General features: G+C 42.5%; 1 protein-coding gene across 5 annotated transcripts in view; it reads right to left on the reverse strand.

Annotated features, from left to right (window-relative positions):
- NBAS (NBAS subunit of NRZ tethering complex) overlaps positions 1-16,694 on the reverse strand; it is a 367,149-nt gene that overhangs the window by 81,343 nt on the left and 269,112 nt on the right. For all 5 annotated transcript variants that reach the window (XM_086700060.1, XM_086700059.1, XM_086700058.1 and 2 more), the window contains 2 exons: positions 10,799-11,049; positions 9,358-9,692 (listed from right to left, as the gene is read on the reverse strand). In XM_086700060.1, the coding sequence (XP_086556186.1) occupies positions 9,358-9,692; positions 10,799-11,049 (586 nt within the window). The remainder of the gene's footprint in view (positions 1-9,357; positions 9,693-10,798; positions 11,050-16,694) is intronic.

Here is a 16,694-nt window from a genome sequence, read left to right on the forward strand (position 1 = left end):
TTGGGAGACTGCCCTTCTGAGAGAGCGTATAAGCTCTGCAGCCCTAGAGTGTGCCCGGCAGAGCCGTCTGAAGGCCATCTGAAGGTCTAGCACAGGGAGCGACACGCGGAACCCCGATGTGGAGGGTCGAGCCACGTCTGTCACTCCCAATTTGACCAAAAACAAAGCTGTGATTTCCAACCACCTGATCTATCTCTTAACTGATCATAACTTGAGAAGAAAGGATGTTATTTATTGTTCTTTCCCCATCAAACCCCCAAAACATGATAGAAATATTTCTGTTCTCATGAAGTAGCACAAACATAAACTCCGGGTACACGTACCCAGGGAAGGTAGTGTAAAGGTAGTGGTCCTCTTTAGGTCCAAAGGGGCACAGGCTTCCAAAACATCTCCATTGATTTCAGCGGAGGGCGGTTTTCGACCAAAATGAAACGTGGGCACGAATGGCAAACTCCGCCAGGAACCTGGTTTCTGAGACACGTGGGACTCTGCAGCAAAATGGCAGCAGCAGCCGTGGTGGGATTCGACTGAGAGGAACGCAGGGCCTAAATGATGCAGCGGGAAGCAGGAAGGCAGGGTGACTACCAACAGGGACACGCAAAGTAAATCCATCTCGGAGAGGAGGCAGTACGGATGGGTGATTTTCCTTCCCGCCTGGTGAACGTATGCCACAGTCAACTCCAGACAGGCGACTTTCTCAACCCATCTCCTTGCTTGACTTCACCTGGCATCCTGGCAAAGCTAAATCCGGAGGGGTTCCCGGGTCTACTCTCCTTCCCCCCGTGTCACCGAGCCACTTCTGTGCTCTCCAGCATTCTAGGAAGGTGTGTCCGGATTGAACTGAAACCAGGCCTCTAGAACCACGTTTCGCTTGGCTGTTTCATGGCTGGTTAAGTTGCATGGCTATGGAGCTGATGCTGATATGATTTTTTTTCTATTTTTAAAATGAGATGCATGAAGAACTGCAGGTGGGATTAATGTAACTTCAGATGTGCTGAAGAAGCTCCACTGCTCCAGTGAAAGAAAGTGTACTTTGCTGAAGGAACCTGCGATTACCCAAACGCCTAAGTCAGACCTCTTTGGCTACGACAGCAGAAACCCGGGAAAATCATCCGTGGGCCTTACCTTTGTGAACTTATGAATTTTGTATTTTGATGTAACTGAACTCTAAAAGGGCAAGAGGCTTTGATTTTGCGGATGTCAGTTTTTCCTCTGGGAATTTAAATTGCGACTATTTTACAGTTGCTGACCTGTATTACTTGGCGTATTTTCTATTCTCGCTTAAACTCCTTGTTTCATTTCTGAGGAGTTTTAATTATCAGTCCAGTCGGGCAAAATCTGAGAGGAAATGATGCCTGAATCTGGTGTTTTGTCTACAGGGAGTCAGAAGAGTGTGCTCCTCTGATCTATTTCAGAGCCTTCTGGAAGCAAAGGCCACTAAGGGTCTCAGGAAGACATAGCATGAAACTCGTCTGTGTGAGAGGAATGGCCTCGTGAAGTGGGAACACCAGGACCAGGTTCTGAAAGAAGTCGGACTCCTTTCTCCCCTTGTTGGCAACAGCTTTTGCGATTAAGCCTAATCAGGTAAGGGGACAAAAAGCCCACTGCCCGTGCCCCATCCTCCCCTGACAGGGAGAAAACTTCACTCCAAACAACGGACAGGAAACTACAGGAGGAATGCTTGTGGCATCTCTCTCCCTCTCCCTCCATAATCTCCCCCACAGAAGAGGAGCTGACTGGAAGCCGTGGGGAGTGTGGCTGCCCCCTGGCTGCGGCCTGCCCATCCACAGAATGACCTTCTGGAGCAGCTCTCAGGAGTCAAGTTTCACGCAGGTGTAAACGTGACAGAGAGGCCATTGGGCCGCAGACCCAGGCCACACTCTCCAATGCCAGCTGTTCCAACAATAGCTATTAACACTTATTGATTGTGGATGTTTTTGCTTTCAGCTTTCTGAATCCTAAAGTGGGTGTTAGTGAAGTAGAGGAACATATTTAGGCATCACCCTCAAACACTGCAGCAAAGAGACCTCAGAAAAATCACCTTTTCTCCGATCTGATACCCTGGCCTGGGAACACAGTTGAGGGTCTCTTAGGAGACGCCCCCTCACCCAAGCCCTGTCTCCTTTTGGATACATCTCTCGGTCACCTCCCAGAGAACTCCCTGCTGAGCTTGATTAACAACAAAAGATGATGTGCTAATCAGAAAAATTAGAGACTAAACTGTGAAGAAAGAAAACTGATAGTGCACAATTCACAAGTTCAAAGGGTGGTGTAATGGCATTTCTAGGCACACATTCCATCTTGCATTTTCAAATTATTTACAGAATCTCCACATCTGGACACTGATAAGAAAGTAATCTCTTTTAAGGAACTGAAAATTTAAGGCAATCCTTTATGCATTTATCAGAACAAATCTTCATTATTCTATCATAAATATTTAGGAAGCTGAAATGATCTCTCACATACGTATCAAAGACAGTTGTAGTTTTAAAAACAATAACCTATGATAGTGGTTCTCAAAGGGTGGGTCACAAACCACAAGACTCTTTCAAGGAGTCTGCTGAGCCAAAATTATTTTTAGGACTCTAAGACATTATTTATCAGTTTTTACTGTATTGACATTTATAGGTTGGTAAAAAGGCAATGGTGGACAAAAGTGTGGGGTCTTAGCACAAATCAAGGGAGTGGCACCAGACTGGACTAAGAGTCACTGTGTTCTCTGCTGGCAAAGTTTCACTTAAGAGTGTTATTCTTCTTCTTCTTTTTTAATACATTTATTTTTTTTTAATTTATTTATTTAAATTCAAGTTAGTTAACATACAGGGTAGTATTGGTTTCAGGAGGAGAACCCAGTGATTCATCACCTACATAGAACACCCAGTGCTCATCCCAGCAAGTGTCCTCCTAATGCCCATCACCTATTTAGCCCATCTCCCCCCCACTCACCTCCCCTCCATCAACTCTGTTTGTTCTCCGTATTGAAGAGTTTCTTATGGTTTGTCTCCCTCTCTGTTTTTATCTTATTTTTTCTTCCCTTCCCCTATGTTCATGTTTTCTTTTTTTTTTTTTTAATGTTTATATTTATTTTTGAGACAGAGAGAGACAGAGCATGAGTGGGGGAGGAACAGAGAGACAGGGAGACACAGAATCCAAGCAGGCTCCAGGCTACAAGCTGTCAGCACAGAGCCCAACACGGGACTCGAACTCACGAAGCATGAGACCATGACTTGAGCCGAAGTCAGACGCTTAACTGACTGAATTACCCAGGCACCCACATCTGTTTTGTTTCTTAAATTCCACATACAAGAATGTTCTTGATGAAGGAGTAAAAATTACTAATATTATTAAGTCTCAAACATGGAGTGCACGGGTTTTTAATATTCTGGGTGAACTGACATATATACGCAAAGCATTTCACTGTATACCAAAGCATAATAAGGAAAAAGCATTTGTGTGATGGTTTGATTTATGAACTGAAGTAGTTTCTTTTTGCGTGCATGATCATTTTTGCTTAAAAGAACAACTAATAGAAAACTCTGGTTGTTCAGACCTGGATATTTCGCAGACATTTTCTCCAAAGTGAACAAAATGAGCCTGTCACTTCAAGGAAAACGATTCATACTATTTGTTGCCACTGATAAAATTTGAGCTGTCAAGCAAAAAATTAGAATTTTGGAAAACTCGTATCCACCACTGTGAGACTGACAGCTTTCCGATACCTAAAGACTCATCTGCTAAGAGGAGTGCTCATATTAGTACATGTGACTGTCGATACTGCATAATGCAATTTATCAACATCTGGTTGATCTGCATAACTCAACGGATCACGATTTTCCAAAGGCCTAACGTGTTATATTACAAACCACACATGGGTAAAAGATACACCCAGAGTGCAACATAGACCAGTGGTCTTAATGTAACAGAGTACAAAGGGTTCAACGATATGGTTTTAGATTCCACACTGCAATTGGCCTTTAAAAAATCTACCACTTGTGGAGTTTCAGTGTAGGATCAAAGGAGAGCACGCCAACTCATAGGCTATGAAAGCACTCCTCCCTTTCCAACCTCGCATCTGTGTGAGGCTGGGTTTTCTTCATTTACTTCAACCCAAACAACAAAAACTGAAGGCATAAACACAAGAATCTAGCTGTGTTCTCTTAAGTGAGACATGTAAATATAAAATAATGTTAGTCTTTCATTAATCTTTTTTCTTTTGGAAGCAGTTATTTTCCATTAACATATGCTATTCATGTCAACCCATGTAATGGGTCGATTATTGGTAGTTATAAGCGAATTAAATAAATATTTCTAAAATTTCTTCATTTCAATTTCTAACATGATAAATATCTAAAGATATATCCTTAATAAACAAACTCTTTTTACAGTTTTCAATAATTTTTAAGAATGTTAAGGCACTCAGATCAAAAGGTTTTACCATCACCAGTTTTGATAATAACTATTTAAACAACACTGAAGGAGTTCCTACTTCATACTGTGCTAGGAACTGGAGAAGTAGATAAAAGGCAGCATCCCTAGCCTCAAAGAATTTCTAATTTCATGAAGAGTGTAATTCTCAATTATAACAATTTTACTGTAAAAAAGAAAAAAAAAACATTTCAACTTTCTTAGGAATGTATTTACATCTTGATGTTCTCAATGGCAACTAACCTTGTATATGGCACACAGCTGATATCTAAATACTTAGTGATTCAGTCTGAATCTACATAATATGCATTTGATTTGTGCATCAGAAAGTCCTGTATCTGCCACATACTTAGGTACTGGGCATTGCCTAAGCGTTTTTACATAGGATTCAGACACTGACTGCTCTTTATAGTGACAAAGGTGCTCCGTCCTTAGTGAAAAGACCCTGAAGTTACAGCAACAGTGCAGCCTTTCACTGAGACAAACCTTAGGAAGTAAATTTTATTTTTAGGTCATATCATGGTTTTTAAGACAAATTTACTCTTCCAGATTTTATATCAAATAGTCTGGATAACAGGGTGAGGGAAGAAACGGTAGCTTATTTCAGGAACAATCATAACATGAAAAAGAGATTCCCTTATGCTGTTTCCATAGCTCTAGAAGGCAGAACCGAAAGGCGGAAACTATAAGGAGCCTGAAAAAAAATGTGTTTTTACACACACACACACACACACACACACACACACACACACACACACACACACTAGGGGCAGTAACTTAATTATCAATAGGTATGATGCTTGAGGGTCAGAGGTCAGACCTATTTTTCTATCTTCCCCCACTCTAACCCAAAGGAGACAGCATGTTTCCATCAGAAACAAATGGTGGGAGTTGAAACAGAGAGTGCAACCAGGGTGGGGTGAGGGTGGTCAATGTCCATCCAACTTCAAGTTGAGAAGCACCTGGCAGGAGGCAGAAGGCCTGTGTTAGTTCTGTGATTACCTGGGGCTCTTAAAGTAGGGTCCTAGCAAGCTCCTGGGCAGCAGTTCATAAGTGAGCAGAGGATTTCCCACGTCGTCACTTAAGGATGCAACCCTCCCCGCCATTCCCAGTGCGTGGGGGTATAAAAGGCTGGGAGTAAGGAGAAGGCTGAGGTCGCACCTAAGTCCCATCTTAGCACATCACATCTGAACCAAGCACACAGTGTTTTGACCCCAACTGCAGCTTCTTTGATCATTTTCCTGGATTTCTAACCACTAACTTGCTCTCTGTCCCTCCTACAAAATGTATCTAATTGCTCAACCGGAAAAGCAATAGGAAAGCAACTCTTACCTGACTCCACAAAAAAACAAACAATTTAGATTTGCAGCAAATGAACTTTAAACATTTGTGTTCTCTGAAGCTTCTGCATATTCATCACCTCAAATGTCATGAAAATTCAATCTCTGCCTATATGACATAATACCACTTTGTGCATATTTTCCCCAGAATTTCCACAAATTCTGCCAATGCAAATGGCAACTGAATGACAATGATCTCGAAGGCAAACAGCCCTCTCTGGCTTATTTTGTCGGGGGAAGGGTACAAAGTGCAGGCTTCTGGACCCTCCTGTCTGAATTCTAGCACCTATACAACAGCTTCGTGCTCTTGTCCCGCACTCTAGAACTAGCTCCCCAGTTCCTTCCACAGTTCGGTTTGGAATTAAACGTGGGTACACATTTGAAACCCGCACACCACATGTGAGCAGCACAGACTTATTTTACATTTTTAACATCATGTACGAGCTGTGGGAACATCTGGTGTTTTGCAAATTTGGCCAAATCCAGCTGCACTTCCTTTTCCAAACGTGTCCTCTGACATGCAAGGGTTGTATTTCAATTTGAATTTCTCTCGCTCTCTGTCTCTGTCTCTCTCTCTCTGGCACAGTACTGTGGGACTTCAAGCAAGCACTGTACCTAAACTTTATACTTTTCCTCTCTCAAAGGAAAACTGAAAGCTTGCCAATTAATAACATGAGGAAAAACAGCTAGACCAAAGACGTAAAATTAATTTTAAATGCTTCTCTCTCATTTTCCTATAGCTTGCCTGACTCAGTAGAAAACCATCTCTTTTTTTCATATTTATTTAAGCAATCTCTATCCCCATTGTGGGGCTCAAACCCATAACCCCAAGATCAAGAGTCACATGCTCTTTCCTACTGAACCAGCCAGGCGCCCCGAGATAGTTGACTACACAAGGGTATCTTGCTAAGGATGACACCATCTGAATGGAGAGAAAGCAATGCCATAGTTATTGACTCACTCTTTACTGGGTCAGCCAGACACGTTCTCCTCAGGAAAAGTGCGCATGTGTGCACAAACAATTGGGTCATACGTTTTCAGGTGGTTGGAGAATGTGCTGTAACCGAAAATCATCGGACTTGAAACATCATAAATAACAGCTCAAATTCGGAGTGGATTCTATGTCCACGTCTTACGTTTAATCCTGAGTAAATCACTGCTGCTGGAAATCTAGACTCATCTGTCCCCTTCCATACACATACTCACAATTAGCACATGGCCTTGGCAATGGCATGCTATTCTTTGTCCTGCCCTCACATAAAGCATTGAAAACCCACATCAGGCTGAGGGGAAAGAAACGGCCTTAGAGTGAGCCCCCCCAGCCCCCCCCCCCATCTTCCTGGCTTCCTGCCTGGTCTGTTTGCTTGTCCAGCTCCTGTAGCCAGTTCATGGTCCCACCTCTGGAGCCTTTTCCTTGCACCTCAACTCCCCACTTGGTTCCTTCCCTTCCCTGCATGTGTACTTCCTTGGACTCCAACCCTCTTCTCGTTCTGGGAGATTCCAAACCCACGTTTGCTGGACTCTTGCTTTTTTCCCATACTTGCCAGGTTCCTGCCCACCCTTCTTTGTTCAGACTCAGCTCTGCTCTGGGCACATCCCAGGATACTCCACTTGGACTGAATGTCCCTGGGGCTCTCTGGGCCCTGCTCCCCTACAGCTCCTACAATGGCCCCAGGCCCTTGACTCTAGCTGCTGGTTCCAGGGCTCCTCACATACAGTACAGTTCGGGGGTTAAGAGCAAGGACTCTGGAAAAAAGCCTTCTCGACTTCACGCTGTGGCTCCTCTATTACCAAATTAACTCTGTAGGCCTCACTTTCCTCACCTGTCAAAATGGGGGTAATAATATATCTGTACCACAGATTACTCAGCCACAAGGAGGGAGAGGTCTACCAGATTCCTCAGTCTAAACCACAGAGGTATTAAGTTGCTGGTTCAAAGTTCAAAACCAGGTTCAAAGGACTTGAAACACGTACTCTTTTCAAATATATGAGGCTATCTTCCTTTAAAATCATTTTTAGTTGCTTCCTTGGAAACAACAAAAACGATCATTTCCTTTTCGTAGCAGTGCTTGTAAAATTTCTTTATTTTAACGTTTGTTTATTTTTGAGAGAGAAAGAGAGAAAATGTGAGCAGGGGAGGGGCAGAGAGAGGGAGACGCAGAATCCAAAGCAGGCTCCAGGCTCTGAGCTGTCAGCACAGAGCCCAATATGGGGCTCGAACTCGCAAACCATGAGATCATGACCTGAGCTGAAGTCGGACGCTTAACCAACTGAGCCACCCAGGCGTCCCTGCAGTGCTTGCAAAATTTTAAACCAAGTTATTAACTAAAGTGCTTGAGTTCTAATAGTCAGTGATGAAGTCCTTGGTTCCATCCACAACTGTTAATCGAATAAGTTAGTTAGAACTAGAATTCCCCACAGATGTTTGAACCTCTACCTGTATCAACCTCCAAATGAATGACTTGAATTCTTAGCCTTTACACTAAATTTTCAGGCTGAGCCATGTGAAAAATACTTGTAATATAAAAAAAAAAGGATGCATCTCCAAAAGAGATTCAAAAGAACTGTATCTCCAAAACTCTCTTTTTTCCAAAAGAAAAAAAAAAAAAGTACTCGTGATAGTGGGGCACCTGGATGGTTCAGTCTTAAGTGCCCGACTCTTGATTTCTGCTCAGGTCTTGATCTCATGGTTCATGGGATCAAGCCCTGCATCAGGCTTGGGATTCTCTCTCTCCCTCTCTATCTGTCCCTACCCTGCTCACTCTCACTCTCAAAATAAATAAACTTTAAAAAAAAAAAAAAAGTTTAAAAATACTTGTGATAGGGTACTGGGTAGACTTGCCAGCTTGGAGATGGGGAGAGCAGCAGCAAAGACCGGCAAGCAGAGGAGGAAAAAGTTCCAAAGGCAACAGAGCTCAGCAGTTGAGACCAGAGGTGGGAGGTGTTTTCGGGAGAGACATTCCCCGCCACCAAACAGCGAGAATTTTGTTTTACAATAAGGTCCCGAGACGGCAGGAAGAGAAGAAGGACTCACATTATTTACTCTGTATGAAACTAGGTATTGTTGAAGGATCCAGAGCAGGAATTGGGAGTCCAGTTAAAGGTGCTCAGACCTAAGCGTGGAACAGACATTAGAAAATGTCTACAGAGACTTCCGTGGATAATTCCATCACCAAGTCATACGCTACATGGAATTCATGCAAAAATTTTTAGGGGCTCGATTTCACCACAGCTGAGCTGTCGGCCTGCCACTGAAAGCAGGTAATGTGGGCGGGGCACTGGACGTGCTTCCCACTTCGCAACTGGAAAGAACAAGGTGGCGTATTCACTGTGACACAGGAGAACCGTAACGTGTACAAGACGCACACGTGAATCAGAAAGAGTCAAGTCAGATTTAGACTACTTGCACATCTGTGACAGAGGAAAATGATTTCCCAATTAGAACATCTCGTGCTTAGCAAGAAACGAAAACGTCAAACATGTTAAGTATTCTCCATCCCAAGAACGGAAATAAAAACAATCTACTGTATTTAAGAGCCATTTTGGTTTCTTCTACAGCATTCAATGCACTTTCAACGATCTTTTCAGTTACCTTGGTCACAGCTTTCGGAGAAAATGTAATGGCATCCACCACCATGAGGAGGTCGCCCGGGTGGAGGCGATCAAAGTACTTCACGCAGACGTCATAGGCGCGGAGCCACTCGGGTGAGGACTCCGGGACTTGTTTAATGAGGTGCGGGTCTCCAGTCCAGAACAGCTTCTGCAGCCAGATGGCGTACAGAGAGCTCGGGGAAAGCATGTGTCCACCCTTTGCGGGGATTTTGGGAACAAGTTTGGAAATAGATAAGATATTTTGACTTGAAAGAACTGGCTCCAGGGCTTCAAGAGGATTCGTGCTGTCATCGGTCAGCTTTTTGTAATTAAGACCTAATGGAACGAAAAGAAAAAAAGGGAGTGGGTTCTTTCCAACATAAACATACAGGAGCTTTCTCACACACACACACACACACACACACACACACACACACACACACACACACACGCACACACAGCCCTCTGGACTGTTGAAGGGAAAATTTTATCTACCAATTTATAGCAGATATTCTGTCGATTACAGAGATCAGAAGATGTGAGCTCCTGTCCCAGCCTGCGAGGCGGTCAGCTGTGCGGTCCTCCACAGGCCACCCGCTTCCGCGTGCCTCAGGTTTCCTGGCGTGCACGCTGGAGAGGGCTTATCCTCTGGCTTCCTCCATCCTTCTACGTCCTTCCACGGCACCTATATTTCCTTTGACCAGCATGCTCACCGCACTGCATTCTATCTCCCCATAGTTCATCTGCCATCCCATCAACTACCTGCAGGCAGGGATGCAATTTTGCTCCTTTTCTTGCATCTGGTCCAGCTTCTAATTTGGTTACTCGGTAAACCACTGACAGACTGAAATAAATTCTCACAACTGTTTTAAGTATTGAATGAATATAGATTTCAAAGTAAATTATAAAGTATCATACAGACTGGAGAGGTATTAATGTGTTTAATGTCTTAGTTAGGAGCTTAGAGAGACAGGGATAGCATTCCAAAGACTGCCACCATTTATCAAAGGTGCAAATGCTCTTATTTTAAGGGTTTCACACATCCTTAAAACACAGAGTCTCCAGTGAGGTGAAATTCGGCCAAATTGCCAAATGTGAAGTGTCCCAGCCCTGTCCCTCCTATAGATAAAATAGAACCACTGGGAGTAGGGAACAGACCTCTGGAGGATTAGTCAAAAACTCCAGATCTCAGCACCAGGCCTACTGTAAGACAAAGTCAATGTGTGACTTTCCATAGGTCTCTTATAGTTTCTTTGGTATTTAATTCCTTAAACAGTAAGTAAAGGAGTTGCAAAGATAATAACTAAAGTCAATTAGCATCAGATCCTGTGATTTCTGATCTCTGCCAGTCATAAAATGCACAAACATGACTGTGCACAAAAAAAATTAATTCCTGGCTTTAGTTTAAAGAATGAGTTCAAGCAGGGAAAGGATCGTCTTACCTGCAGCAACGACCTTAAATTTCTTCAGCAGCCGAATGTGCGTTTCTGGCTTAATGGCATATTGCCCCAAATCTGCACAGCCACAGCTTTCCAGAAGAGAGAAATAATATAGCAACCTTTCGTGATCAAAGCCACCTATAGCGGGGTAAATATACTTGACCATGTGCTTGTGAAAGGCTGCAGGATCCGTCTTCAAAGTCTCAAAGAGATGAAGGGCTTGGGCTCGATTTTCAATTTCTACTGTGGACAAACTGAAATTAAGGAGAAAGAAATTGTGTCAAGATTTGGTCCCTTTAGTAAACAATTTGTTGTTGTTTTTTTTCCCCCTGACTGAAAAAGACAGGCTGCTTCTTACAAGTCCCTTCTTCTTGTCAATCAATTTCAGCAAACCACCAGAATGTGGGCTGTTTATATAAGGGCAAATAGGAGTGTTAAATGCTTACTGTTATACAATTTTCACATTCTCTCATATGGGTCACAGCAACCCTGTGAAGTAGGGTTCACATTCCTTCAGATGGGAGAGTCACCCAACGCTTAACATCCAGGAGATGAACCCAGACTTGTCAGCTTCCGTTATGCATTATTTATTCATGTCACAAGAAACACTTAAAATCTGAGCTTCATTATAGAAATGTAAACAACCTTATTATTTCAGGAATTTAGGAAATGGTGGGGGAGAAGAAACAACTCCAGCTTTGAGGCATATAAGTTTTACACCTAAGAGCCCCGAACTGCTATTCAATACACCCAAATTTGATACTGTGTTCAAAGAGAATTAAAATGGGAAAGAACAGATATGTTCACTTGACTTATCTGTGGTAATGAATGCCATTAGAATGAACACACTTCTTGGTATTTTCACCATGATTTAGAGGTCTTTATAATGTAATAAAAAAAAGGTCATTTAAGGTTAAAGTACTGCAAACAATTTTTAAGGAGTCTTAGTTTGGTCAATCAGTTTTTATTTCTGGGGGTAAAGGGGAAGACTTAATTTTGGTCTTGGCTTCTCCCCGGACAGAACATAATGCATCCAGCCCAGTGTAACCCTGATGCCCCGTGCAGAGTAAGTCAGCACTCATAGAAATATGTCCAGTCTCCGGGGCATTCAGCAGTAGCATACAAAGGATGCGAGGGGTGCCAGGGAGACTTCTGGTGGAATCAAAGTTAGATCACATACAATTGAAAAACAGCATCTCTGAAATATGATGCCCTATTTAATGGAATTCCCACTTTTAGGAAATGCCAAGACATGTTTTTTGGTTTAAGGACACAAAGTTAATACAAATTATGTTTTGAAATTTTTATAAGGGTGTGATGATACTTGGGATACCAGCAGCAATCCATAAAGTGAAAATATCAAGTAATTTTTTTAAATACTCTTTTAACTGTCACTTCTCGAGAAACTCTGTTTTTCTATTAAGACATAGTTCAAACATCTATAAAAATGTCCCCGACTGCCTCCTCTGAGCATCCTTCTCTTCTAGCACTCATAACGTGCTGTAACTTTTCATTACCTTGTCTGTCTCCCTCACTAGGCTATGTACCACTTGATGGAAAAGACGATACCATATCTTCATCTTTAGTTTCTCAGTTCCAAACACCAGTGTGTGGTAAAAAGGAAACATTCAACATGTGTCTTATGAATGCCAAACAGATGGGTGGATGAACAAAACGTAGGAGTCCTCCAGGGACCAGGCACCCTGCTCATCGTGGGGGGAGAGTATAAAGATTTACAACAGTGGCGCCTGGGTGGCTGAGTCGGTTAAGCGTCCAACTGTTGCTTTCAGCTCAGGTTATGATCTCACGGCTCCTGGGTTTGAGCCACACTTCCAGCGTGGAGCTTGGCTGGGATTCTCTCTCTCTCCCTGTCTCTCAAAATAAATAAATAAACTTAAAAGGAAAAAAAAAAAAAAGATTGACAACACAGAGCTCTATCCAGCAGTTTGAAAAGCTAGTTGGAGTTCTAAATACTTAAGAGTTAAACCACAATGCAAAATAATGGTAAGGACAAAGGCCACACAACCATATTCTAATTAACAGTAGGATCACTAAAGCTGTATCTTGAGAGCAGGTAAATGTCAATGTTAACAGAAGGCTTACTGAAGGAAGCACTTGAGCTTGGCACTGAAAAAAGGAATGAAGCAAAGAGAGTTTAACAGAGGTATCGAGACAAGAAAGCACAAGGTCTGTACAACAAATGAGTATAAATGAATGGCTGGTCAGAAAGCAACCTTGATAGTATCACTATTCAAAGTATGCAACGTCACCTCTGAAATATACTGTACGCGCCGTCGCGTATGAACGCGATTCACAGAATTTCTGATGTTTCTGCATAATTTGTAAAACGAAGTCTGCAGTAAACAGCAAACCGTGTAGCCCCATGAAGACAGGTCATATGGATGAAAACTTGCAGGCAGAACAGCATGCCGATGGAGGGGGGAGGGGAACACACGTGCACTTCTTAGGCTGATTCCTAAGCAAGGCAAGTGAAATCTAAGTAATTACCAACCTACAGATGAGAAACTGCCATCAGAGAGGTTAAGCGACCTGCTTAAGACAAAGGGTCCACATCTGTTTGGACTTGGCGTGTGTTCTGCTCAGCTCATCACAAAGTAGCCTTTGACTCATGGAGGTCAAGTGTCTGCAGTACCAACCATGTCAAAAACAGGAGTTTTTCTGTAATGAACATTAGTTCTCTCTCCCAGCGGCAATACTCTCAAAGAGTTCTCCTGTCATACTTCATTCTTAACACCCTGATAAACAGAATACTTGAGATAGACTCATCTACAAAGTGGCCAGTGATTAAGCCCTAACAGTTTTAGTTCACTGGTGATTGGCTTCATTCTGAATATAGTCTCTCCTAACCAACACGACTTTCCCCTTTGCCCACCCACTTATTCTTCTGTGCCTACAATTCGGTTTGTCTGATGTGCAATTTTACCTACTTATCTTGTCAAGAGAGATCTGGAATACCTTTAGTGATACATGATTAAATGCCAAAACCTGCCTCTTCAGTAAATTACAATGTGCTAAGATCTTTTATAGACGTCAGTAATCAATAACCCATTTTAATAGTTTCCATTGAAAGAAGCTGTTCTCTTCCCTTTGGAACAAGAAATGAAAACTCTGCTTGGAAAACAATTCCAAAGAACCCACATTCAAGAGAATAGGAAGAAATACCATGAAACCACTATGGACTTTTCACTAATCAAATTAATGATTACCCTTGAAAACAGTTTAAGTGCTTTATCTTGAGCCTAGTTTTAGCCATAAAGCAGCTTATATATATAATGCATATTTAGCTTTCAGAGATTAACTAAAGGAAGAAACTAGCTTGAGTTGTACCCGGTGCACAAGGAATAAATTAATAGCACTAATCCTTTGATTAGTGTTCTGTAATGGCTTCAAGTTGTCAATCACCCAAAAACGTGATTCAAGAACAGCATGTATTGAAAGAACTTATATTCAAATAGGAAAACAAATTTATTTAAATATGTTTTTCTTTACTCAGTCTGAGACTGATTGATAATAAAGTTCTATTACCTGTCTGAACAATACCGAGAAGAGGAAAGGAAGGAAAAAGGACAGTGGGACAGGAGAAGGCAGACAGCCGCTGGGAAAGGCAGAGACAAAGGGATGGGGACACGGCTTCACACAGTCCAGATGTACTAACTTCCAGGCATTTCCGCCAAAGACTAATCCTAAAAGTTTAAAGACATATGGGTCCAAATTCATGACCCTGATCATGAGCCAACAGGGTTCCTCCACTGATGCCTGTGCAAAGAGACAATTCTACCCTCTAAGTTATAACTACTCTGACCTGAGGGAAACAATCCAAGGTATTCACCACACAAATGCTCAGAATGAACTTGACGTGGCCGACTTGATGTGCAATGCTGCCTGACAGTTGCACGTGGGACTACAAAGAGAAAATAAGGTCAAAATAGCCGTGGCATTTTCCAGTTTTGCCAACATTTTGGCCAAGTCTTTGTAAACTGAAAAATGGAATTTAATTTTACAAGTTCACCTACACAGTTGATGGGATGACCAATAATGAGCATCTCTGTCTATTTCTTGTCATATAACTACTCAGATCCTCTGCGGAATGTTGTATATGAACAGAGCACGATGCGGCAGGCCATGAGAATAGGCTTCGTCTCCTCTACAATGACAATCCTGACACCTTAGATTCTCACTGGTTTATATAGTCTCATATTATTACCTAACAAAAAAATATTTTCAAAGACACCACAGCACAGAAATGGATGAACAGGTACCATTTACTGAGCATTTAGATGTTAAGTGCCATGTCAGCTCATTTATTTCTCACAAAGCAGATACCTTATAATTAATGTTGACTTGAAAAATAACTATTCAAAGATAAGATGTACAACGTTGGGCTAATACTGGTCACAGGATGGGTTTGGTGTATACGATCTGTTTCCAGAATTAACAACAGCTGTTTTTTGAGCACCTACCACATGTCAGGTATTTTGTATAAATCTCTGAAATCTCACAGCAGTTTTGTCAAATGGAATGAGAAAACTCATTTTGCAGACAAGGAAACCTAGGCATACATACAGGGCTGAAGCAACGTGTCTACCTGGCAAGAACACTTTAGTGGGAAGTGACAGAGCCAGAGTTTGAACCCAGGATTCAGAGTCTGAGCACTGTCCACCAGATGGAAACAAGCCAAAGTGCATTGTCTTGCTTACATTTTATGCCAGTGTCAGGAGCTTTTGACAGTTTGGGAGAGAAGTGGCCTTAATGGTCACAACATGGAAAGGAAGGTTGCGGATGTATGGAAGGAACGGCTTCCATTTTGGTAATGGTGGTAATCAGTTCTTCCACTCTTAGGAATGGCAGGTTTCTTCTTAGGCACAATGCAAATCAGAGTGTGGGTCATGATCCACAACCCCCCGCCCTTAGGCCAAAAGAAAGATCAAAACCAAATTTAACGACTACAGAAGGCCTAGGACCTGAATATCTATATTCAAACTTCCTACTCTAATATGGATTTTTTTTCCTGGTCCTGAGTTTTTATTTTATCCTAATTTTCAATGTTATGAGCTACTTTTAGTAAGCCGAGCTACCTTAAATCCTCTCTCTATACACTAACTATTCTCACACTAACTCCTCAACCAAGCCAGGCTTCCTTAAGGGAGGAGACAGAGAAAAGACCAGGATTTAGAATCCTTTACAGTGTGGCCGTGTGGACACAATTCTGCCTCTGAGCAGCAGCAATCCTGGGACACAAGTCCCGTGTATCTTCTGTTTCAATTCAGAAAGAGACAGATGCCTTACAGTTTATTCATCCTCTCACAGCTAGAACTTGCCCTGGTTCATCCCTGTACCTGAGAACAAAAGAATCCTACCAAAGAATATGAAACTGATTGTGAAAAATAGAAGAGTGCAGGCAGGTTCCATGCACCAGGGGGCCCCTTGCCACGCCTCTAAAGGAGACTGAGAAGACGGTATCATGATCTCTGACACTTGGGTAATCACCTGGTGATTCAAAGGTGGCTATCAGAGTGAAATGAAAATGCAGGATGCAGGCCTTCAGATCTGCTGTTTAATTAAGAAGGGAAACAATGGAGAGTGTCACCAAGGATGACAGTCGAAGGGAGTTCTGGCCCCTACTTAGTTCTCCAGTGCTAAGGTGCCATATGCTCCAGCCACAATGGTTTTCCTTTAGTTATGCAAAATACCAAGATCTTTCCTGCTCCAGAACCCGTTCCCTCTGCCTAGACTGCTATCTACAACTTGTGCACTTCCTTTATGGTACTTACTAGGACTAGCAATTTACTTTTTGGCTATTTTCAAGTGCGTGCATGCGTGCGTACGTGTGTGTGTGTGTGTGTGTGTGTGTGTGTGTGTGTGTGTGTGTGTGTGTGTG

The sequence above is a fragment of the Puma concolor genome, chromosome A3 (assembly GCF_028749965.1).
Source record: "Puma concolor isolate L17-30 chromosome A3, mPumCon1.1.hap2, whole genome shotgun sequence".
Classification (NCBI taxonomy): Eukaryota; Metazoa; Chordata; class Mammalia; order Carnivora; family Felidae; genus Puma; species Puma concolor.